This window comes from Arthroderma uncinatum (assembly GCF_011692745.1).
Source record: "Arthroderma uncinatum strain CBS 119779 chromosome Unknown scaffold2, whole genome shotgun sequence".
Classification (NCBI taxonomy): Eukaryota; Fungi; Ascomycota; class Eurotiomycetes; order Onygenales; family Arthrodermataceae; genus Arthroderma; species Arthroderma uncinatum.
The window spans coordinates 5,875,658-5,899,199 of NW_022983864.1; the positions used below are offsets into that span (position 1 = coordinate 5,875,658).

General features: G+C 50.5%; 5 protein-coding genes across 5 annotated transcripts; 2 read left to right on the forward strand and 3 right to left on the reverse strand.

Annotated features, from left to right (window-relative positions):
• Positions 1–241: 241 nt before the first annotated feature.
• On the forward strand, positions 242–2,257 carry GIQ15_03680 (uncharacterized protein; the record flags this gene model as incomplete). Its single annotated transcript, XM_033551097.1, has 2 exons — positions 242–849; positions 919–2,257. 2 exons carry the CDS (start codon positions 242–244, stop codon positions 2,255–2,257), a joined length of 1,947 nt encoding a protein of 648 aa, XP_033408258.1.
• A 1,455-nt stretch (positions 2,258–3,712) lies between these two features.
• On the reverse strand, positions 3,713–5,092 carry GIQ15_03681 (FAD binding domain containing protein; the record flags this gene model as incomplete). The annotated part of the gene is made up of 3 exons (XM_033551098.1): positions 3,713–4,292; positions 4,344–5,005; positions 5,069–5,092. The coding sequence occupies 3 exons, from the start codon at positions 5,090–5,092 to the stop codon at positions 3,713–3,715; spliced, it is 1,266 nt and encodes a 421-aa protein (XP_033408259.1).
• Positions 5,093–5,944: 852 nt separating this feature from the next.
• GIQ15_03682 (uncharacterized protein) lies at positions 5,945–7,342 on the reverse strand (the record flags this gene model as incomplete). The annotated part of the gene is made up of 1 exon (XM_033551099.1): positions 5,945–7,342. The coding sequence occupies one exon, from the start codon at positions 7,340–7,342 to the stop codon at positions 5,945–5,947; it is 1,398 nt and encodes a 465-aa protein (XP_033408260.1).
• Positions 7,343–8,464: 1,122 nt separating this feature from the next.
• Positions 8,465–10,181, reverse strand: GIQ15_03683 (fluconazole resistance protein 1; the record flags this gene model as incomplete). Its single annotated transcript, XM_033551100.1, has 4 exons — positions 8,465–8,716; positions 8,781–9,437; positions 9,508–9,878; positions 9,947–10,181. 4 exons carry the CDS (start codon positions 10,179–10,181, stop codon positions 8,465–8,467), a joined length of 1,515 nt encoding a protein of 504 aa, XP_033408261.1.
• A 5,256-nt stretch (positions 10,182–15,437) lies between these two features.
• On the forward strand, positions 15,438–23,375 carry GIQ15_03684 (polyketide synthase; the record flags this gene model as incomplete). The annotated part of the gene is made up of 3 exons (XM_033551101.1): positions 15,438–16,074; positions 16,142–16,787; positions 16,910–23,375. 3 exons carry the CDS (start codon positions 15,438–15,440, stop codon positions 23,373–23,375), a joined length of 7,749 nt encoding a protein of 2,582 aa, XP_033408262.1.
• Between the last annotated feature and the right edge of the window lie 167 nt (positions 23,376–23,542).

Genomic DNA, 23,542 nt, shown 5'->3' on the forward strand with positions numbered 1-23,542 from the left:
CCTTGCATGCGCCCACGGCAGGACCTATCGCGCGTCCTCCTCTGCTGGTAATTAAGCAATCTCACACCCTCCTCCACGGCTTATACAAAGCATAGAAGCCATAAGACTTGAATAATACGTAGCTAACAGCTATGCGCCAGGTGTGAGTTCTTAATTCACCCGAATTGCCGAAGCCGCGCGAGCTCTTCTCGTCCTCTCCGTTTTTCCCTTTGCTTCCCCTCGATGAAACAAACACTCAGCCATGAATGAGACATCGCCCGACCGGGCGGAGGAAGGGAAGGAGTCCAATGCTTCCACGAAGGACGAGCGTGAGACTTCTGCGGGACCCAAGGCCCTGGCCGTCAAGAACAAGCAGTGTCCCTATTGCAGCCAAACGTTCACCTCTTCCTCCCTCGGCCGCCATTTGGACCAGTACCTATACAAGAAAAAACCGGACGGCGTACACAACGTCGAAGAAATCAAACAGCTTCGAAGCGGTATCACTAGGCGGACGGCGCGTGGTGGGACAAAGCAGGGAAGCCCTGAGGTCACGTCTGGCTCTGCGTCTGCGTCTGCGTCTGCAGCCGCGGCCGCATCCGCAGCAGGCCCAGATCCGCACTCTGCTGCTCCGTTGCAGCTCAACTCGAGCGGCCCAGGTGGGAAGGGATATCGCCTTTTCATCAATCAGCCAACATGGCACTCTACCGGCGTGATCAACGATATTCCGAATTCGTCGCCAGTGTCACAATTGAGGATACCATCAACGTCCCTAGAGAAGGCGAACCGATTGACGAGCTCGGGCTCTACGGAAACTACAAAGGCGCTGGAACTGGCCCTGAGGGAGGTCTTGGATAGCGTGAAAGCAGCAGCGTAAGCCCGTTGTTTTATATCTCTCATGCTAACTTCACCCCGATCTGCTCTATTCTAACGCAACAACAGTAGTAGCCATATTCCGTCGCTATCTCCATTCGATTTTGACCTCCAGTCTCAAACTTTCCCAGCCCTCTGCCTTCAAGCTCTACCGCATCCGCCGAGTCTCTTTTCTACGCATCCATTTCCGTCGCCGAATTCCTTCCCAATCGAACCGCCTACCGTGAGCCAGCGGGAGATTGTACAGCAAGCGCTACGCGCACAAATTCTCCAATGGAAATACGATCAGCTAGCTGCTATTAACTCGCCAAATCAAGGGCCCTCAGCTTCTACATCACCGCACCAGACCAAGCCGTCAGCGGGTGATGCGGGCGCGGTCGAAAAAATAGCGTATCAGCACGAGGAAATGACCCTTCGACATCTCGAGCTATCATTGCAGCATTGGATGGAGCTCTCCTCCACAGCTCAACGGGAACTGTGGCATCTAGAAATAGTGCGAGCATTCGCAAGGGAAGCCGAGAAACGGAAGACGATCGAGGCCCAGCTTCACCGCACGCAACAAGAGGCGAATCAATTACGTGCGCAGGTTGAGAAACTCGCATCATGTCAATGGCCGAGAGAGTTTGCGATATTCCCACCCAACCTACTCCCAATATCTCCAGATGTCGCTAGAGAGCTCGACCAACACGATAGCAGAATAAATTCCCCCGAGTCATCAAAATGGGATTATGATAACCTAGTGGCTAAGTGGCAGCGCGTTGTAATGCACGATAGATCAATGGGTCGAAGTGGCGTGGGTGGCCTCGATAACACGAATACCGAAGTTTCAACCCCCCATGGCACCGCTCACCGGCCTTATTCAACAAGGATGGCCTCGCCCCTGCAACGAAGCAACCCGCTGCCGCCTCCGGTTGCGACATCGCCAAAACCACATCAGCCTTATCAACAGCGACATCACCCACAGTCTCCCGCGAAGCACTCTCCACACCATGAAAGCAGGGAGGCCAACGAAACAACCGACCATTTCCGACCCCCTAAACGGCCGCGCCAGATTGAGGACCAACCCCCACCTAGGTTTTCTAGCCCAGGCGGCTCCTCGTCACCTAGATACGCTTGGAGTCACCCACCAGTCCATGAGTCGTCTACAGCACCTCAGAATCGATCGAACTCAGTCCTATCTCCAACTCTCCCTCGCGGACCTATGTTCCCAATTGGCTCTGCAACCCCTCCCACTCCCCCAGGAACGGGAAACTTAGCCAGAGCCGCCGGTCCAGGGGATAGCTCCACCCGTCCACATCGACTGTCTAACGCATCAGGCCCGACAGACGGAAATACCTCTGAGCGAGTTGAGGCATCACCTAAAACGCAGTATACTCCGCAGGAACCGGGCACGCGAGAACCACACTAATAGGAAATTTTTCACACCAACGACAGTTAACGATGACAATCTTGGGCTTGTTGGCTGTTCATGTACACTTACGCGGGTGCTGTCATAGTCAAGCTATAAAGCTATGTGCAAAACCACCGATGTATATAACTATCGTTAGAGATCCACAATTAAAAATAGTTGATAAATTCGTAATCATTTCGTCAGCTCTATTAACATTCGTGATGATACTAATAAAGGTAAGGCCATTTATTGCCTTGCCATCTCATTTATCCAGTCTGATCCAGACAACGCCCGCTGTTTATCCAACCTTTTCTAAAGCAGAAAACCCGCCGTGTAAAATGTAACGCCGTAAGCTATATCCTTGCAGCTTCAGTTGAAGAACAATCGGAATTTCCCATAAATGCGTGAACATATAATATGCTTCCCTTCGTGCGGGTATATTTAAGTTCCTCGTTGCGCGATCAAGCCCGTTCCTTTTCCATCTCTGAGCGGTGGCTAGTGTTATTGTTCTTCGTCCACTTCTCTTGCCCTAGCGAACCAGCCCAGGCGACTATTGATATAGAAAATTATAAATCCGACAACGGCGAGTAGGAAGAAGAGGATGATGAGAATGATGGCGATTGTGACATTTCGCTGGACCATTGTTGCGTGTCTGTAGCTTGTCGCTTGCGACTTCTGACGAGCTGAGGAATTTCTGAGATTTGATAATTGTTGGTTGCGTAAAGGAAGGACTCCCTCCTCGATACTGCTCTGGGGCTCGTAGGGTATATATACGGGATCAAGACTGTCGGCCTGGGTGGAAAATCAAAAGATTGACAAGAGAGTATCAAAGTATGAATGGAACGGTAAATATCTGTCAAGATGTTAGAATTTAAAGGTCGTATCAATGCGCCATGGAGGTAAAGGTAGGAAAACTCACTATACTCTATGTAGCATCTGCTTCCTATTACTGGAAGGGTGCCCACGGTGTTGAGAGATGTCAGGTAGCAATTGAAGAAGTGGAGGGAGAAAGGAATGCCAATGCAGAATATGCACCGTTTACATGAATATATAATGTAAGGTCTCGGCCCCTTTTCCCTGCCCCCTTCCCAACCTCCCCCAATTTGCAACCATTAAGACGAAACAACGTCGCCGTATCGAAGTTTCCGTGGGTGGCTGGGGATGTTTTTGCTTAGTAATGGCACGTGATTTACCGTTCATTGCTCTTTTTGGTTTAGTGCATCCCAGCCATTCTTATTTCATAGAAGCTTAATTTAACTTTCTTAAGCTCACTGGCCAAAGCGCCAGAAAATTATTTCCAGCCAGGTTTGACATTCGGTTATCGACTCCTGGCCTTTAGGCATTGCTTCTATCATGGTACAGCCATTGTTCGTTGTTACTACGGAGTACACACGAGAAGGGCTAACAGTCTGGTCATAATAATTTCGAAATTCTACTTCGTATACTCTAAGGAAGGGACATCCCTTCCCTCACTCAAGCAATACCCAACTTCTGCTCGATAGTCAGCCACGCATAGCTCGCCGCCGCCGTCAGAACTGCGAACAGCCACCCCAGCCCTGTCCATCCGACCATCCTGTTCAGCAAAATAAACCGCTTTGCATATAGAATTGCCTCGCGATCCCGTTCCTCCATTGTCATCTCTCCTCGCCAGACTTTATCCATCTGCACAACATGGCGCGCTGCCTGTTCTGATGCCATGCCCAAGTGTGACCTGAACCCTGTGAACGCATCGCCAACCAGCACGACTCGGCCGTCATAGAAACTGGGAGTGAAACATTGTGCCTCACCGACCTTGGTGACGAATGGATTAGGAGTGTTGCTGACCACCTCGGCAAGCGGTGCCGTCATCTCTGGAAGGTAGCGTGCCACCTGGGCAGCCCACACGTCAGGGTTGACAAGCCCTTGTGGTACCGTGTTTGGGTGTATCTTGCCGTGTATATCGGTGAAAATGGAATCCATCTCTTGCGAACCATCTGGCACAACATAATACCAAACCCAATTGATAAGACGCTTGCCTGGCTCTACGTGTCCACTCTCCGTGGGGATAAGGTAACTGTATGACAGTTAGCGTGAGTATATAATGGGAAGAAGAGCGCTCTCTTACCTTATAAAATACATCCCGTTCAAAACCGAGAAGTTGAGACGGTTTGAGAAATATTCAATCGTTTCCTCAGAGAGTAAGCGTTCCGGCACTGTGCCTCGCCATCCAATATACCCTGCATAATCCTTCCGTGTCGGCACCTGTAATATCTTTCTGATAGTCGAGTGTACACCATCCGCGGCAATGACCATGTCCGCACTAACGCTGCTCTCCTCACCAGTCAACACGTCCACGTACTGGAGGTGAACCTTACCCTGATCCTTAGCATACTTCAACCCCGTTGCACGCTTCCCCGGCCAATACTCAACGCTCCCATCCCCTTTCTGCGGCCCAGGAGGGTTCGGGACCGTCTCAGACTTGAATCCATCGAAATTCGCACGTAATATCAGGTATAGGCATCCCCAGTTGCTCATGCTGTGTGCCCAATGGGTATTGATCACCCTAAGACGCTTGTGCCACGCAGCACTAATGAATTTAGCGGGGATTGCTGCTGGTCGACCTGTGGCATCATATTTATCTAAAAGGCGCACGACGGTCGGTCCAATGGAGACGCCGGATTCATGGCTGTGTCGGTCCTTGGAAGGGTCTTGCTCTAGGACTATAACGTTGCTACCGCATCGCTTGAGTTGTAGCCCTTGCAGTAACCCTGCAACGGAACCTCCGACCTAGCGGTAACATGTTCATGAGCTAATGACACGCAAATTTGGGTCGAATGGGGGTCAACACACAATTACAACAGATTGGGGTGGCATGATGTATTTGCTATTATGAATAGTTTGACAAAAAAGAGGCAGCGGAATCAAAGGCATATAATATTCAACTCATTCATCTATGTTGGCCATCTAATCGTCGCATGCACCGGGCCATAGTTTTATCGGAACTTCCCCTTCTAGCTGTCAGATGTCCGATTTCCGAGTTATCGCACCCGGAGCACAGCCAACTACATCAGGAACTCCGACTTGCCGACCAGCATCGGGGATTATATAACCTTAACTCTTGGAACTATGGAGATCGTGTTCATTAGCCCGTAAGGCGTAGTGTTGAAAATGAGCTTTCTCTCTCGATCGGTGCAATCGCAGCCGATGACAAATAGCTCCGACAAAGCATTCAACTTTGATTCAGACTCGATCAGCACAGCACAGTGGTAATGTAGACTAGACATATAGCTATCTGGTATCGAAGACTACACATAGGCATAACTTGTGATATCCTGACGTTACTTCAAATTTTTTGTTACTGCGTTTGCTTTTATAGTTAGTTATATTAAGTGTAAACCCTTTATCCGATCCCTACTTAAAAGGGTTTCTAAGAGCATAGATACACCACACCATATAGTGAATTAATACTTTTTCTCGGAGTTTTCATTTCCGTATTCTCCATAAACACAAGATTTGATGGACTATGCGAGAGTTGACTGTTCACTTCAAAATCAATTGGACTTTTCAATGATTCTATGGGATTATAATATATAGCTATATACTGCATTGTATCAAATTTAATCGTGAAACAGCTTTCACTAAGCCAAGGTAAGTGTCTACAAAAAACAAAACTCCTGAAATGACCGTTATATACGAAGATCTGACCATTGACAACCAAGGGCCTTTCTATAGCTCAAATAGTCCCTTTAGTATGTCATCAACTTCGTCAACCTTCCCCCGCAGCTCCCCCGCCTGCTCTCTAACAGTCTCGCGCAAACGACTATTTGTTAGTCCAACTAGCAGGCCATCCTCAGGCTGCGCAATCCTCTCATCACAGTGTCCACTTAGGCTCGACATCCCTTTCCCGGCATGAGCTTCTACCTGAATACTGGCCGTTACTCTCACATCCGACGGAAGGCCAAGCATCTCCTCGGCACCACCTAGCGACCCAAGCAGCATTGATACTGCCTTTTTCACGCGGGTGGCAGACTCCCTTCCCGCGCATGCGCAGATTGGTTGTATCTGGCCGAGGCGTAGTCCACGATAAGCGTGCATATCAATCAGGGACGAAGCGGAGTGTCTCCTGCTATCATGCGCAAAGTGTGCCTCCGGAAGCTGAGAGAGGCGCTCATGCAGGTACCCGAAGACAGACGAGTAGACTCGTGTTAAGGTCATATAACAAGAGAGAGTGAGCAGTTTGGTGGGCATATCGAGATGAGACGAAGAAGTTATACAATGCACATTGTCGTGTTCGGTCAGTATTGTGTAGAATCGCTGGGAGAGGAAGAGTGCATCGCCTATCGGATAGTTGTCCAGGTCGCCGCCTGCTAACTTCGAAAGTTGGCTCTCATAATGCGACATTTTCGCCAGAAGCGCCGTCAGGTCGACCAATGGCCCTGGTTTCTCCGCCGCCAACTCGTCTATGTCCATGACCATGTCGATGGGCGTAGGATACGGCTGAGGCAGCAAGAAATCCTGCGCATCGAAGTATGCACCCACGTCAAAGGTGTAATCCGACATCTCTGGTGAGGCACTGAGCTCGTCGGTGCCAGAAAAGAGGCTCGAAGGCTGCAATATCGTATTGTCGGCTTCCCATAGGTCTATCATATCTCCTGGACGTTGTTCGCAGCTTGACGCCACTAGATCTTCGCATTCAAGATCAAGCGCGTCCAGCTTACCCTCGCTCCGCGGCACACGATGATGCGCCTGGTTATGGCTCTGGCTCTGGGTCTGAGTCTGCGCCCGAGTCCGAGCCTGAGTCTGAGACTGCGTCCGCGTGTCCATAGAAGCGCATTTTGAAGGCGATGGCGTGGACAACGAAAAAGCACTCATACCCGGCAACGCAGGCGACTTATCCTTCTCCCTGCGAGCTGCGCCTTGCCGCGATTCGCCGTCCCCAGTGATCTTCACGGACCGTCCCGTCCGTAATCGCTGACTGAAAACGCACGATTTAGGCGACTTTGCCCTCAAACACCGCTGGCATGGAGCCGTGGCGTCCGTGGTGGAAGACGACACGCATCGTAACTTCTGGGCCCGACAACGATCGCACGATGCACGCAGAGGCGGAGCGATGTTAGTGCTCATGGTGGAACTCGGGAATGGACAACACGATACTACAAATGCTTAACTCGTCCTGTTCGGCTAACCGCAAAAAAAAGAAAGAAAGAATGGATGAAACACTAAAGCGCCCAATACCTTCGTTTCACACGTCAAAAATGCGGTATTGAGATGCTTGACTATTCAGTATGACGGCGGCTCTTGCTATATATGCGGAAGATGGAACTGTTTCATCGACGGGCTAGATTTTTTTGTTTTTGATTGAAAATCTTGTGTTTTCACTGTCTGAGGGGGTATGTTCGGTAGTTATAGCCAGCTCGCTCATATCCTCCAGCCCCAACTCGCTCCTGGTCCCAAAACAAATGACGCTCGTGGTGGGACGACAAGCTCTAGAACTATTAATAGGGCCGAAAAGGGACAGCATGGCCAATTGAGAGGCATTTCATGCACACAGGCACTCGCAATGTTCATATCTTAGGCTTCAGCTAGGAGCTGCACGGAAGCGAGGCTTGGTTGTTCAGTTGTCCAGCAGTCCCGTGGAGAAAGGCTTTGGATTTCCGTCGCAGTTACATTGCATGGCTTCCTCGTGTCCTAAACTTTGGCACGCCTACGGTTTGCGTAGAGATCGCTACATGGGGAAGTTGTCCGACTCCTGAAGGAACTAGAAGGATTTAGTAGCCTATGACCATCTGGCCCAATACTCCCCCCCCCTTGCCGGACCAGGGCGGCTCCAGGGGACCCCCCACTTTGCCTACCTGCATGGCACACGGCCTAGATTATTAATTAGGGACCAGCTAGTTATTGGCTGGGGTGGGATATAGCAGGCTTTCCTGTTGCCATTCGAGACTGCAGGGCTTGCTCACCAGCCTCGTGAACTTGTGGGGAGCTATGCAGTAAGATACGCCACTGCCAGGCCCGTTGAAGATCCCCCTAGCTTGTCTTATCTTTTGACACATGGCCTTAGGGTGTTACGGAGTGGGTGCGGGATACGATGAATTTAATCTAGACTTAACGTAGTGCATCCCCAAACTAAAATTGGCTATCTGACTATCTTACATTTACACAAGCGGGAGGGAGATAATATTTTCTATTCATGTGCCATTATATGGCCAAGTTAAAACCTCCTGGTTAATCTTAAGAACTAGTTAACTACAACTTGATGGCAGTTTTAGCGCGAAGCCACTCGCCATATTTGTAGAATAGGATTGGGGCAGGGACAAAAGCGAGTGCGAGGAAGCCGAGCAGTGTGTTACCCCAGCCGTAATGCAGTGTCTTGTACATGCTCGGCCCGGCTAGTGGCAAGAATGTGCTTGACAAGTAGCGCATGAGGTTGTTCGCTCCAAGGGCTGAAGCAGCGGCCTCGGACCCAAATAGGTCAACAAGGTAAAGTTGGGCAGGCATCTATAATTGATGATTAGCATACATTAACGACACTAAATTGTTAATCGGCGAGGGGGTAACTCACAAGAACGAAAAAGGCCCCGAAGCCCATGACCATAGTGCCTATGATAGGTACAATCCAGTGTACTTTATACTGAACAGTCCAGCCATAAATGAACAGGCCAACTCCTACTAAGGGGCTGAAGAAGATCATGAGTACCAGACGATACTCGGGCCGTGTTTGGGTTGCTCCGTCAGCTTTCAGGCACGCAGCCTGGACACGCTCATTGAGGGCGCCAAAGAGTAACATGCAGATAACCAATGCAACACCAAGTCCAAGGTAGACAAGCCCAGAGGTTGATGTTGTGAAACCATACTCACCCTCGAAGACGTCAGTGAAGGTAGTGAAGAGGAGGTACATGAGCCCAAACACCAGGGCCACGTAGAGGGATATAATGAGCAAAATAGGCGAGCGAATGAGCAGCATGGTGGGTCGAACAAGAGCACCAGCAAGGAGCTGCCGTGGCGACAGGGAACGAGCAAGCTTAGATCTAAGGTGTGGGTTGCCTGTGGATGCACGAAGACGGGCGGCCTTGCGCTCGAGAATGACCCCAGGATGTGTTTCACGTAGGATGACGAGTGCAACGATGGTCGCGGCAGCACCGATAATCGCTAGAATCCAGAAGATCCAACGCCAGCCCTTGCCCGCGGCGATAAAGCCACCGATGACAGGTCCCAGAACCTAGTCGCACAGATCAAGTTAGTGTTTGCATGCTGTAAGTTGTAAGCGAGTATGGGGGTGTACGGCTTACCGGACCAGTTAGTGGCCCAAGACTGAACAAGGCCATGGCAATTGCTCTACGCTCAATGGGGGTGACATCTGCGATACTTCCTCCGCCAAGGGCCATAGGGGTGCCACCCGCACAGCCGGAGAGGAAGCGAAAAGCAAGGAACTGGCCGATATTCTTGCTTAACGCGTTGCCGATGACGAAACCGACGAACACAATATTGGAGATATGGTACACGGGCAAACGGCCGTATATTTCGCTCAACGGCGAGATGAACATGGGGCCAACGGCCAGGCCAAGGAGGTAGAGGGTCACTGCAAGGGTACTGACGACGAACGAGCGGATGTGGAACTCGGCAACGAGGAGGTTGATGCTCGGAGCACACATAGTTGGCGCTATGTTCCTGTTCAGGTAGACGCACTTCGTATTAGCAGACGTCAAGATACGAGGCCCCTCCACACACACACCCCTCTACCACCACCACCACTGGCTGGCATAACCGTGTATACATACATAACTAGGCAAATAATCGCAACCACAACGACGTGCGCCCACCGCTTGCGGCTTGGCCAATTGTGAGGATTCTCGATATCGTTTGGCCCGTCCCAGTCGACCAGCTCAGGGTCAGCGACCTTGCTTTCCTCAGTCGGGCCCGCCTCAAGCGGCACAGTGTCCGTGCTGGTATCTGCTGTCGACATGGCTCAGGTGCGGCTGAAAAATAGTTGGGTTCTTTATCTTGGAGGATGCTATATCTAGGCGACTAATGGTTTGACGCAAGGCGAGTATTGGGGGTTGTTGTGAGCGAGAAACGTAGGTGAGGATGGAGACTGTAAGTAATAGAGAGCGAGGAGCTTATGTAGCCGTTTAAAGGGAGCAGGCACGCAGGAAGGACAGGGGCAACGGAGATATGATTTCATCGCGCCTAAATCCGCCTTCGACCTTAACGTGGAAACATCAACCCACGGACCAGTGGAGCCGCACGCGTGGGAGCGGCATCAAAGTGGGGCCGCGGATCGTCGGAGGGTCGCAGCGGAGCGTCGGATGGTCGGATGGTCGGACCATCCAGTGAGACCTCGCCAAGTGTGCTTAAAGTTCGTGAGCTAAGCTTTGATGGACGCTCCGCCAAGCCTCGGCAGGACAAGCTTTAATTCGATGCCAAGACTTCAGCTCGTTTTCGCCAAGTTTTGCCCTCTATATCTCTGCCTCCGACTCGATTTGATCAAGGTTCGTTACGCTAGGCAGAAGGCTGTCGAACGGGGTGGCATTTCTATTTCCGACGACAGGACGTGGACACTGTACGACATCCGGCCGCATGCGCTGTATTTGTTCGGTGGTATAGATAGAGTGTGACGCATGCTAAATAACTTTGCCATCATCCCGTATACAAGTTAAATAGTCGAGAGGGGTGTCAGTTGAAGGCTGACAATTTAAGCCTTGAACGTAGCCTGGGATGTCTTTTGGTCGTCCTTTCGAGATCCTGCCCTGCTCCCCGTTAATCCTTGTGTAGAGGTAGTCCGGCCATCTAGAGAGTCACATGATAATGGAGCATCACGTGCAAGTCCAGCCTTGGAAGGCGAGGTTCAAAACATTCAGCGTTGGACAACGAAGACTTCGCATCAGCACAACAAGCATGAGGATCACGTAACAGGCACCACTGGACGCCAGAGCGGGCTTACCCTTGCAATGACGTGCAGGGAGCTAGTGCATCTCTATAAAAAAACAACGTTGATCCAAGGACGATCACTGACAGCAGAGGGATAAATAGGTGTGAAGCCTTGCTCCTTTCTACGTTCGCCTTCTGATATCCCGCCAGTACGGAGTACAGAGTATTGGACAACTGCTATCAACACGCCGTTTACCTTGCTCAAGTCCTTACTGATTCGTGACTTTGCCATGGCGCCTGTTGCCGAAGTCAGCACGCCTATCACAGCCGGCTTGGTAATGCCTGAATCACCAATGAACGCTGGGCCTGTCATAGCCACATCGCCGACGCTAGAATTTCAGGAGACCGATATCGATGGCGTGTCGAGGCCGCGCCCGAAGCCCAGCCGGCGTAGAGACAAACCGCAGCTTTCCTGTAATCTCTGTCGTCGCCGCAAGTGAGTACGCCAGTTCGTTATTTCTGCCCACGACTTTCCAAGCTAATACTAGTCCCGATATTTAAGATCGCGGTGTGACCGTCAACAGCCATGTTCCACCTGCTTATCCCGTGGACAGGCCTGCATCTACGCAGAAAACCACCCAGCGACGATAGCAAAGCCGCCGCCGCCGCCGCCAGCAGTAGCAACAGGGACCACAGGCCCTGGAGTCCACGATCGCCTTGTTCAGCTAGAGCGTCTCGTCATGTCTCTCATGCCCAATCCAACTCAGAAGCACAGCTTCGGCTCGACTTCTGCTCCAGCACCCGCATCCGCCCCTGCGCCTGACTTAGGCCCTGGGACTGGATCTGACCATGGGCATGTGCCTATATCTTCACCTGGGATTGGTGGTGGTGCTAATCCATCTATGGACGCAGCGATGGATGGACGTTCTGAATGTGGGAGTATGCGAGTTAGTGCCTCAGAGCTTCGTTATGTTGGCGGTGACCACTGGGCTGCAATCTTAGAGAACATTGCGGACCTAAAAGACCACTTTGACCGAGAAGAGCAGTTAAGGCTGGCAAATAGTCCTGATCGGGATCAGGATCAGGATGATGGGAGTGGTGATGCAATGGGGCGGCCCAGATCGCCTCACGCACTTCTTCTTTACGGATGCCCTCTCCCAGCGTCGCGTACTGAAATTTTCGCTGCTCTACCACCCAAGAGTGCTGTGGACCGCTATATCTCACGTTACTTCAACTGCTTGGATCTCGTAGCCTCTTGTAAGTGTATCTATTAAAACGGAATATCTTAGGTATTATAGCTAACTAGCTCGGTTTTAAACAGCAATCGTCCATGGCCCTAGCTTTCTTAATCAGGCAAGTGATATCATTCCCTCATGAATCCCTCATCTCATTCTTTGGCTGACTGTTGGTAGTATGAGGCATTTTGGAACAATCCCTCCGGAGCCCCAATCGTATGGGTCGGCCTTCTTTTTGGCATGATCTGCCTTGCGGTGCTGGCCTCAGATCCCTCTGGCCCTACATATGGTAGTAATGAAGCCGACCAGCAGGCACTCCAAGTCGACTTGTACCGTGAAAAGATAGTTCAATGCCTTCTAATGGGTGAATATACAAAGTCGGGACCTTATGTATTGGAGACAATGATCCAGTATGTATACGTGGAATTAAACATTCGTCCTGATGCGGATAAGGATAATTGGTTTCTGCTTGCACTTGAAGTGAACCTGGCGATGCGCATGGGCTATCACCGAGACCCCAGCCACTTTCCAGGCATATCGCCGTTGCAGGGAGAAATGCGGCGTAGACTGTGGGCGACGGTTCTGATGGGCGATATCCTCACATCTAGCCAGATGGGTATGGCGCGCATGATCTCGGATTGGAAGTGCGATACTGCTGAACCCCGAAACCTGAACGATACTGACATAGACGAGAATACAGCTGAGCTTCCTCCGCCACGACCAGAGACTGAACACACAACTGCATTAGGTGTCATCGCTCGAAGAAGGATGCTCATGGCCTTGGGCGCTATTTCGGATCTTACGGACGCCGTCAAGCCCTGTGGTTATGCAGAAGTCATGCGGGTTGATGGTATTTTGAACAGTGCTGCAGCTAGTATCCCACCGCCGCTAAAAATGAAACCTATGGCGGCCAGTGTCACCGACTCCTCGCAAGTTATCATGGCCCGCCTGTTTATTGCCCATATGTTTTATAAAGGCCAGATAATGCTTCACCGACGATTCCTTTACATGGAGTCGCCGTCTCGTGAAGAGGATACGTTCGCATACTCACGCAACGCCTGTGTGGAGGCCTCCCTCGGCACTCTAGGTATCCAGCACATCCTCGACGAGGAGACATGTCAGGGTGGCCAGCTTTACTCCATGCGCTGGCGTGTGTCTTCTATAATGAACCATCAGTTCCTAACGGGCACCATGATACTATGCTCATTGCTGCATCGTGGGCAGACTTTGAACCGAGAGGAAGAAATCATCGCAGCGCTGCACAAAACGAGGTCGATCTGGATAAGAAGGAGTACCCACTCCAAGGAGGCTAAAAAGGCAGCTGAGACCGTAAGCATTGTGCTTGCAAGGACAAGTGAAGGGCGAGCCCCCGAAATCGATCCCGATGACGAGGATGCCGGTAGAATTAACGAGGGAAAGAGTTCTTTGGCTCATCCTGATCATTCCATCATGACCGGTAGCGAAGGGGGGGTAAACCTTTACGGACAGGCGTTGTTATCTAATGGTATGGATGTGGGGTTCTACGAGCGTAAGTCAAGATTGATCATCATTTATTTGCTACGATGAACTGACAAAATTTGGTATAGCGGACAGATTTGTCATGCCAGGTCTCCTTGGAAGCTTTACGCCTCCTGATCAGCAACATTTTGCCTTTGATGTAAATGCTTTGGATAGGGGTACAACACTGGATGATTGGATGCTGATGAACTGGCCTGGAACAACGAGCTAGTTATAGCCCGTCGCGAGACGAGCTGCTACCCCCTCCCTTGAAGGTTCAGGTGTGTAGCACTTTGGCTGCGTCCTATCATGTAGCGACATTGGAGCCTAGATAGCAGCCGTGTCGCTCGGAAGAAACCCGAACCCCCCATCGTGGCATGCAGGATACGTATATCGGTTACTAATCCCAGCATGTTGCCATTATCGCCAGTAGCATTCGGATATACCCTTAATCCATTATTCGTGTAGGTACCAGCTATACTTGCAGGCTTATTTATACTGAAAGGAGATGCGTACGACGCCTTATCTTGCACTTATGCCGGGATTTCTTTCAATCCAGGCGACGAGGATGGTGACGCTGATGTTACTCGTAATCGGAAGAGCTGAGTTCTCAGCTTCAGCTTAATCGCGCAATCTACCATCGTACTCATGTCGGATGTAGATACAACGAGAGCAAAGCGTCTTCACTATCAAAACTCCGGCCAGCCGTCCTATTCGCTAAGTTAATTACCCCTAGCCTCCTCTCAACCCTGCAAGGATTTGGCTCACATTCCTTCGGAGGCCACGCGAAAACGTGGCGTCCACAATGGAACTTCCGATATGCATAAGTTCGGCAGGTTGTCTCAGCTTTTCTACACAACACACCGTACCCCCTGGTTCCTGTCCGGCATTGCTTTGACACTCTCAAGCTTAACCTTGACTGCCTCGGCCCTGCACAACCTAACCGTCTCGTGCAGCAAAATATAAATGCCGATTATTGAGCATAGCGATCTCTCCGAAAGTTCCATGGCTGCTTCTCTCCGAACTCCTTTCTGGTCTACGGCTGTCCGATGCCCACTGCCCGATATTTCCATATTCCCCCTCCGAATGTCAGCTGTGGATGGCTCCTATGCGTTCCTTTACCTATGTTCGGTACAAGCTTTCCTGCCGTACCGAACCTGCAATGCCGTCTCCGATTGATAGTAGCTGATCTCTAGCTACTGAGCATTCTAGGCCAAGTCCCCGTTGTGTCTAGATATATATACCACATGGAGGGGCCTGTTATGGCTCGATTGTTCTGGGACTACTCTTTTACCTGAGCTACGCTCTTCCACGTGCGAACACTTTCCATTATTTGGTTTCAGTAATAGCTCTTGCAGGATTCATCTCCTCGCGCTGCTTCGGGTTGGCTTTCCCCCTTATCTGAATCTGAATTCATCATTCAAACATTCATTCAAATCGGATTCGGGGCCAATATAGATTTCTCCCACGCTGCTCTGTTACAATATCATTCTTTCGTTCTAGACTCTATTGATATATCCATATCCCAGCCGGCGTCCCTGATCCTTCTCACTATCGGCCGCCTCGCCTAAACGTTACCGCCTCAACTTCATCTTCTTTCTCATCTTGCCCCTTAAGCCATGGTTGAACCGATTGCCATTATCGGCTCTGGCTGCCGTTTCCCAGGCGGTGCCGATACGCCATCTAAACTCTGGTCAGTGATCCACCATCCTCGCGACCTCAGCAGCAAACCGCCTGCCTCCCGTTTCGATATCGACGCTTTCTATCATCCCGTCGGCACCCACCATGGCACCACAAATGCTACCAAGTCGTACTGGCTAGAGGAGTCCGATACGAGCAACGTCGCCAAGTTTGATGCCGGATTTTTCAACATCCAGCCCAGCGAGGTGGAAGCCATGGACCCTCAGCAACGGTTGCTGATGGAAGTCGTTTATGATGGTCTATGTGCCGCTGGTCAGCCAATGGAGAAACTTCGCGGCTCTGACACTGCGGTCTACGTCGGACTGATGTCTGATGACTGGAGTACCATGTTAACCCGTGATTGGGAGACGTTACCTCGATATACTGCTACTGGACTTGAGAGAGGGATTGTAGCAAACCGCGTGTCATATTTTTTTGATTGGCACGGCCCTAGTATGACTATCGATACCGCATGCTCCAGCAGTTTGGTTGCATTGGACCTGGGTGTGCAGGCCTTACGGAGCGGCAAGTCCAAGGTCGCTGTCGCCGCTGGCACAAATTTAATCTTGAGTCCAGGTACGTGTTGATACTTTTAGCAGTGAGAGCAAGATGTAAAGACTTATACTAACCTATAAACCACCAGCGATGTATATTTCTGAGAGCAACCTTGGGATGCTTTCCCCAACAGGTCGTTGCGCTATGTGGGATGCCTCAGCAGATGGATATGCACGCGGTGAGGGTGTTGCGGCAGTCTTTCTCAAAACCCTTTCCCAGGCAATTGCGGATAATGACCCCATTGAGTGTATCATCCGCGAAACCGCCGTTAACCAGGATGGCCGAACTACTGGGCTGACTATGCCCAGCAACCTCGCACAATCTAATCTTATCCGTGAATGCTACTCTAGAGCAGGGTTGGATCCCACCAACAATTTACAGGATCGCCCTCAGTTTTTCCACGCCCACGGTACAGGTACCCAGGCAGGTGATCCACAGGAGGCGGAAGCTATTTCGAGCGCCCTATTTCCTGCTGGCTCTCATGCAGAAAAGGAGGCGGATAAGCTACTTGTCGGCTCTATCAAGACCGTCATCGGCCATACTGAAGGCACGGCCGGGTTGGCCAGTGTGATTGGCACGATGATGGCACTGAAGCATGGCATCGTCCCGCCCAACTTGCATTTCGCAAACTTGAGCGCCAAAGTCGCCCCGTTTTTCAAGAATTTAAAAATTCCGACTGCCCCAATGCCATGGCCAGTTAAGGAAGGCCAAGTAAGAAGGGCGAGCGTTAACAGGTATGTGGAATATACATAAAAACCATTGGGTACCCGCACAACTCGCTTTAAGCAGGGGAGGATTTGATTTACTTGTATTCTCGTTCTTGAATGTCCTATACTGATCATGACCTGCATCATAGTTTTGGGTTCGGCGGAACTAACGCCCATTGTATTTTGGAGGAGTATGTTCCGGAAAAAAAGCCAATCACCTCAATTTTCACTCCTCTGCCTTTCTCGGCTGCTTCAGAGACCGCATTACGGACCATGTTATCCCAGCATCTTGAGTATCTCAAGTTAAATCCTACTGTCGAGTTTTCAGACCTTGCTTACACACTGCAGCACAGGCGGTCTACACTTCCATACCGCAAAGCTGTCGTTGCAGCGACAACCCAGGACGCTATTGAGTCCCTTGAGGGTATAGTTAACGCTTCGTCTGATAACAAAGACGACATCGAACTCGGTACCAGGTTCGGCATGGTTTCCACGCCTGCAAAGATATTAGGTATCTTCACTGGACAGGGTGCTCAATGGCCACGGATGGGTGCCCAGCTGATAGAGTCCTCGCTCTTTGCAGCATCGCGCATTTCCGAGTTAGACGCTGCTCTCCAGAGCCTCCCAAACCTGGGAGACCGACCCGCTTGGACTCTTAAAGATCAGCTCCTTGTAGGGAAGGAAACATCGCGTATCGCGGAGGCTGCCCTTTCCCAGCCCCTTTGTACAGCTGTCCAGGTTATCCTAGTAGATATCTTACGAGGGGCCGGAGTCTCATTTACAGCAGTGGTTGGCCATTCATCCGGGGAGATTGGTGCCGCATATGCAGCAGGCCTTATATCGGCACAGGATGCCATCCGCATTGCCTACTTTCGCGGTGTACACGCAAAGTTGGCGTCAAGCCCGAATGCCCATGGGCCCCGCGGCGCGATGATGGCTGTCGGCGCCTCAGTTGAAGACGCACGAGTCATTTGCTCTGAAGAAAATTTCGTTGGTCGGATTCAAGTTGCTGCTGTGAACTCAGGTTCGAGTGTTACTCTCAGCGGTGATGAAGATGCTGTGGACGAAGCTGAGGCACTTTTCAAATCTCAGGGCATATTTGCCCGAAAGCTGAAAGTTGACACCGCATATCACAGCGCACACATGGCTCCTTGTGCGAGGCCCTATCTTTTCTCATTGGAGGGATGTGCCATTCAGTCGAACCCACCACGTCAAGATACCACCACTATCTGGCACTCTACTCTCAACGGAGGGGAACCTATGACCCATGATCGACTCACTAACCAATACTGGGTTAATAACATGTGCAATGCTGTCCTTTTCGCCGATGGCGTTGCCAATGCGGTGCAGCAAATCGGTACATTCGATCTGGCCATTGAAGTTGGCCCGCACCCTGCGCTTAAAGGCCCAGCAACGGCTACCATAGGCAGCATTCCATACACTGGCTTGCTTTCTCGTGGGCTCGACGACATCAAGCAGCTCAGTAATGCTCTAGGCTTTATCTGGACACAGCTCGGTCCTGAGAGTGTCCGATTTTCTGCAGTCGAAGGGTTATTATCTGGAATCGAAAGCAGGAAGCCATTAAAGGATCTCCCTTCATACCCTTTCGAACATAAGCGCGACTACTGGACAAATAGTCGTCTCGCGAACCATTTCAAAGATAAGCGCGCTATCCATCTTCCTAACCCAGTTCTGGGTGCACCATGCTCGGAGGCGACCACACCTGGCGAGTTTCAATGGCGAAATTTCTTACGTCCAAATGACATGCCCTGGCTCAAGGGTCACAGACTGCAAGGACAGACCGTTTTCCCTGCCACAGGATACGTGAGCATGGCGGTTGAAGCCATCAAGGGCCTTATATTTGATAGCCGCCATGATAATGTCATTAGCATGATCAAATTAACTGATATAAGTATTCCCCGAGCTATTGCCTTTGACGATGATGACTCCAATGTTGAGACAATCTTCAGTGTTTCATCCGTCCACAACTCAGCGAGTATTGTTACGGCAGAATGGGCATGCTACTCAGTTGTCGACGGTGGGAATATCCTCCTAAATGCGAAAGGTCGGGTGGCCGGGCATCTATCCCCCGCTAAACCTGACTCTCTGCCACTTGTGAAGGAGCAGGCATTCAATCTTGTCGGCGTCAGGGATGAGCACTTCTATGCTAACTTATCTGGCGTTGGGTACGAATATTCCCATCCTTTCAGGGGATTATCTAATATCCGCCGCAAGTCTGGCTACAGCGTGGGTACTCTATTCGATCAATCCGGACTTGAATGGGATGACAAATTGGTTCTTCATCCTGGTATGCTTGACTCTGCTCTCCAAACTGTTTTTGCAGCATGGTCATATCCCGGTGATACCCAGTTATGGTCACTGCATGTTCCTGTTTCTATCTCTGCTGTCACTATAAATCCGTACTTTACGGCACTGGGAGCAGGCGGTAAGCAGAACGTCATGCAGTTCGAAACACTCATGAGAAGCAATCAGCTCTCTAAAGTTGTTGGAGATATCTACCTACGCACTGATGATGGCTCCCATGCCGTTTTGCAATTCGAGGGTGCAACCTTAGTGCCATTCTCCCCAGCTACCCCGAAGAACGACCTACCCATGTTTTCACACTTCCAATACCGGGTGGCCTCACCAGATGCGCAACTTGCGGCTGAAGGCGAGACCGTAACGGATTTTGAGATTCAGATGTATAAAGATGTTGATCGTGTATCCTACTGGTTTACACGCCATGCTTCTCTCTCAATTCCTTCTGATGACCGCCATGGACTACTCCCTCATTTCCAGAAATACCTCAAATGGTGTGATCGCATGGTAGGTATGGTTAGTCGAGGTGAAAATCCTAAGGTAGGACCTGAGTGCAATGATGATTCTCGTGAGGATATTAGCAGGATCTTAGCTCGTTATGAGGGCCGCAAGGATATCCGCTTCGTTGAAGTGGTTGGCGATAATTTAATCCCCGTCATCCGTGCAGGAAATTCTATGCTCGAACATATGAACCAAGATGGCCTTTTACGAGCGTTTTACGAAGAGAATGCCATATGTGCTGGTCCAACTAGTCGCTGGCTTGCCAGAATAGTGTCTCAGATATCTCATCGCTTCCCTGGTCTCAATATCTTTGAGATTGGGGCTGGAACGGGTGCCACTACATCCTCAGTACTTCGAAATCTTCACGGTGCCTACGCCTCCTATACGTTTACCGATATCTCTAGCGGCTTCTTTATGGCTGCCGAAGAGCGGTTTGCGAAGGAATCTGGTCGTATGACCTTCAAGGTGTTTGATATGGAGAAGGGCCCCGCAGGACAAGGCTTCATAGAAGGCTCTTATGATTTGATTGTGGCTGTGAATGTGCTGCATGTGTCCGCTGATATGGAAGCTTCGATGTCCAACATACGCCGACTCTTGAAGCCTGGTGGGTTTATTGTAGTAGGCGAGCTCACTTCCACGGACCTCCTATTCAGCGGCATGACAGTTGGAACACTTCCGGGATGGTGGATTGGTGCCGAGACCGGTCGTCCATGGGGCCCTTTGCTAACCCTTGACCAGTGGGACTCTGTGTTGAAGAAAACTGGTTTTGCAGGAATCGATACTGTAACTCCTAACATCAATTCATCACTTCCTATCAGCGTGTTTGTCGGCCAGGCCGTCAACGATCAGGTCACGCTACTACGAAACCCCTTAGCAGTCAAGGAACACCCCATTGGCGTACGGACTGATGCTCTTGCTATTATTGGGGGAACTACAAACCCCGTACAGGAGCTTGGTCAAGAGATATCCGACGTGCTCTCTCATCGCTTTCAAGACAAGGAATTCTTCAACACTGTTGAAGATTTTGCCTCCTCAGCCATGGCCAAGTCTGTATCCGTTTCGGGGGCGGTTACCATCCTGTCACTTACAGATCTTGACAAGCCCTATCTTGAAGACCTAACAGCAGATAGGTTCGAGGCGCTAAAGGCATGTTTTATCGCTGGAACCGTTGTCTGGGTTACATGCGGATCTAGGGAGGATACCCCTTATAGTTACATGATGATGGGCCTCGCCCGTACTATCAAAACGGAGAACCCAAACCTAAGCTTCCAGCTATTTGACCTCGATTCCAAGGCATCACCTGGGGGGATTGAGCCTGATACTGCTACAATTGTAGCCCAGGAATTGCTGAGACAGCGAGTTCTTCAAAGCTGGGATATAGACGATGAGTCCCTTCTGTGGACGGTGGAGCCTGAAGTCTTCATTCATGATGGGAGGCAACTGATCACGAGGCTGATACCAGACCTTGAGAAAAACATGCGCTACAATTCACAGAGAAGGGAGGTCTTTACAGCGGCCAAGCCAGCCGAGGAGACTTTGGAGCTCGTAGGAGTTGGTCGAGGCCAGGAAGAGGCTCTGGAACTGCATAAAGTCTCACCACTGAGATTAGCCAGCATCCCATCAACAGCGTACCGTACCGTGAGAATCACGCACTCGCTGCTTCAAAGCGTTGTTGTGGGAGCCTCGGGCTTTTTCAGACTTTGTGTGGGAATCGATATTAAGTCTGGAGAAATTGTTTTGGCCCTTTCCAGCTCAGGGGAGTCTCCTGCAAATATTCCTGAACAATCGTGCATTCTTCTCTCCAAAATGCCAGATGCGGATACTCTCGTATCAGTGGCTGCTCAACTTGTCGCTGAGTATATTCTTTCAATCACTCCTGAAGGGGGCTTCCTTTTGGTCAACGAGGCAGACTTAGCTTTACAGTCCGCTCTACAATCCAAGGCCAATAACAAGAATGTCAGCGCTATATTTACTACAGCTGAGCTGCAAGAAAACAACAATGGCATTTCCGTCTTCCTTCATCCCAACTTCCCTCAGCACGTCATTAAGTTCATCATACCAAACACCGCAGCGGTCTTTGTCCACTTTTCGCGCGGTGTTGCCTCCGAAGCTGTTAAGGATGCTATTACTCCATTCCTGCCGCCAGGGTGTCTCATGGTTAATGAGGAGGCGGTTCTAGGCCACAAAATTAACGCAATATCCATTCCCGAACTGAAAATGAATCTGGCACAAGTGTTACAGAATGCTTGGGATGATACAAGAGGAACCGTGTCAAACAAAACTAAATGCATCGCCCTAGGCACTGCGCCCTCTCATAGAGTCGTCGGAGAGCCCATGGCTGTTGTGGAATGGACTGCAACTGCATCTGTTATGGCCAAGGTGCAGCCAATCGACTCAGGTGTATTGTTCCGAGACAACCGCACATATCTATTCGTTGGTATGGCAGGTGAGCTTGGTCAATCGCTTGCCGGTTGGTTAATTTCACATGGGGCACGTTATGTTGTCCTCACTAGCCGTACTCCCAAGGTGAGTCCGGCATTTATTAAGGATATGGCGAAGCGATATGGGGCTGTGGTCAAAACTATGTCGCTCGATATCACATCGCGTGAGTCCCTTCATTACGCGCATACCGCTATTACAGCTACTCTTCCTCCCATCGCCGGTGTCATGAATGGCGCCATGATCTTGGAAGACGAGCTCTTCTCCAACATGACCCACGAGCAGTTTGCCCGTGTTATCAAGCCCAAAGTGCTGGGCACCCAGTTACTTGACGAGCGCTTTCATGATGATACATCGCTAGATTTTTTTATTGTCGCCTCTAGCATTGCATCTGTCATCGGCTGGAGTGGCCAGAGCAACTATTCCGCAGCCAACGAATATATGGCATCCTTAGTGTATAAGCGACGCAACCGTGGAGCTGCCGCATCCGCCATGAGCATTCCCGCCGTTGTGGGTGTGGGCTACGCTGCAAATTCTATCAACTTTGACTTTGAATACTTTCAGTCTGTTGGGTATATTAACATCAGCGAGGAGGATTTACATACCCTATTCGCGGAGGCCGTGGTATCAGGCCGTCCAGGCCAGGCCCCTGGAGTGAAAGCCCAAGTTGCTATGGGCGTAAACTTCCTCCCAAGTGATTTCTTTGTTCAGGAGGCGCATAGACGTGACATCAAGTTTAGCCATTTTATCCTCCATGAGGAGACGGGTTTGGACGTCCAGGCTGTCAAGGCGGGAGTACGTGTCAGAGTGCAGCTTGAAACGGCCAAAAATACAGAGGAGGCATACACTATCATCCGCGACGCATTTTCAGCGCATCTCAAGCGTATGTTACGTATGACGGATGAACAAAAAATCGAAGACTCAATTGCACTTGTTGAACAGGGTGTTGATTCCCTCGTTGCTGTCGACATCCGCTCGTGGTTTCTCAAGGAACTAGAGGTTGACATTCCAACTCTCAAGATATTGGGTGGTGGATCAATTGCGGACTTAGCAAAGGCAGCCCTCGATACCATGCCTTCGCCCAAAGATGATATCGCACCAGCGAGCTCCGAGTTGCCCCCAACACATAGTACCCAGCCTGGCCGAAGCAAACTCACCGGAGCTGTACAGAGGGCTGTGCTCTCAAGCAAGGATACAGCCAGCTCGTCTCCGTTATCAGCTGGTAGCCCGATCTTCACGCCTGCACAAGGAGACACACCTTCTATCTCCGATGACGACTCTATCTCAACACCTCCCCCTTCCCAGTATTACTTCGGAAAGAAGGATACAGGAAAAATTGTCAAAACCTCCCTTTAGTATCATAGTTTGGGATGATAGAATGCCCTTTCAATTAGCTTTATGTGCTTCACAGCGTCATAGAATTATACCTTCTGAGTTAAAGCTTGTCTCCACGTGCGATAACTGAAATGTACCTATACTTCAAACAAATTAGTATGTGGTATCCGCAAACGTTATAGTACAGT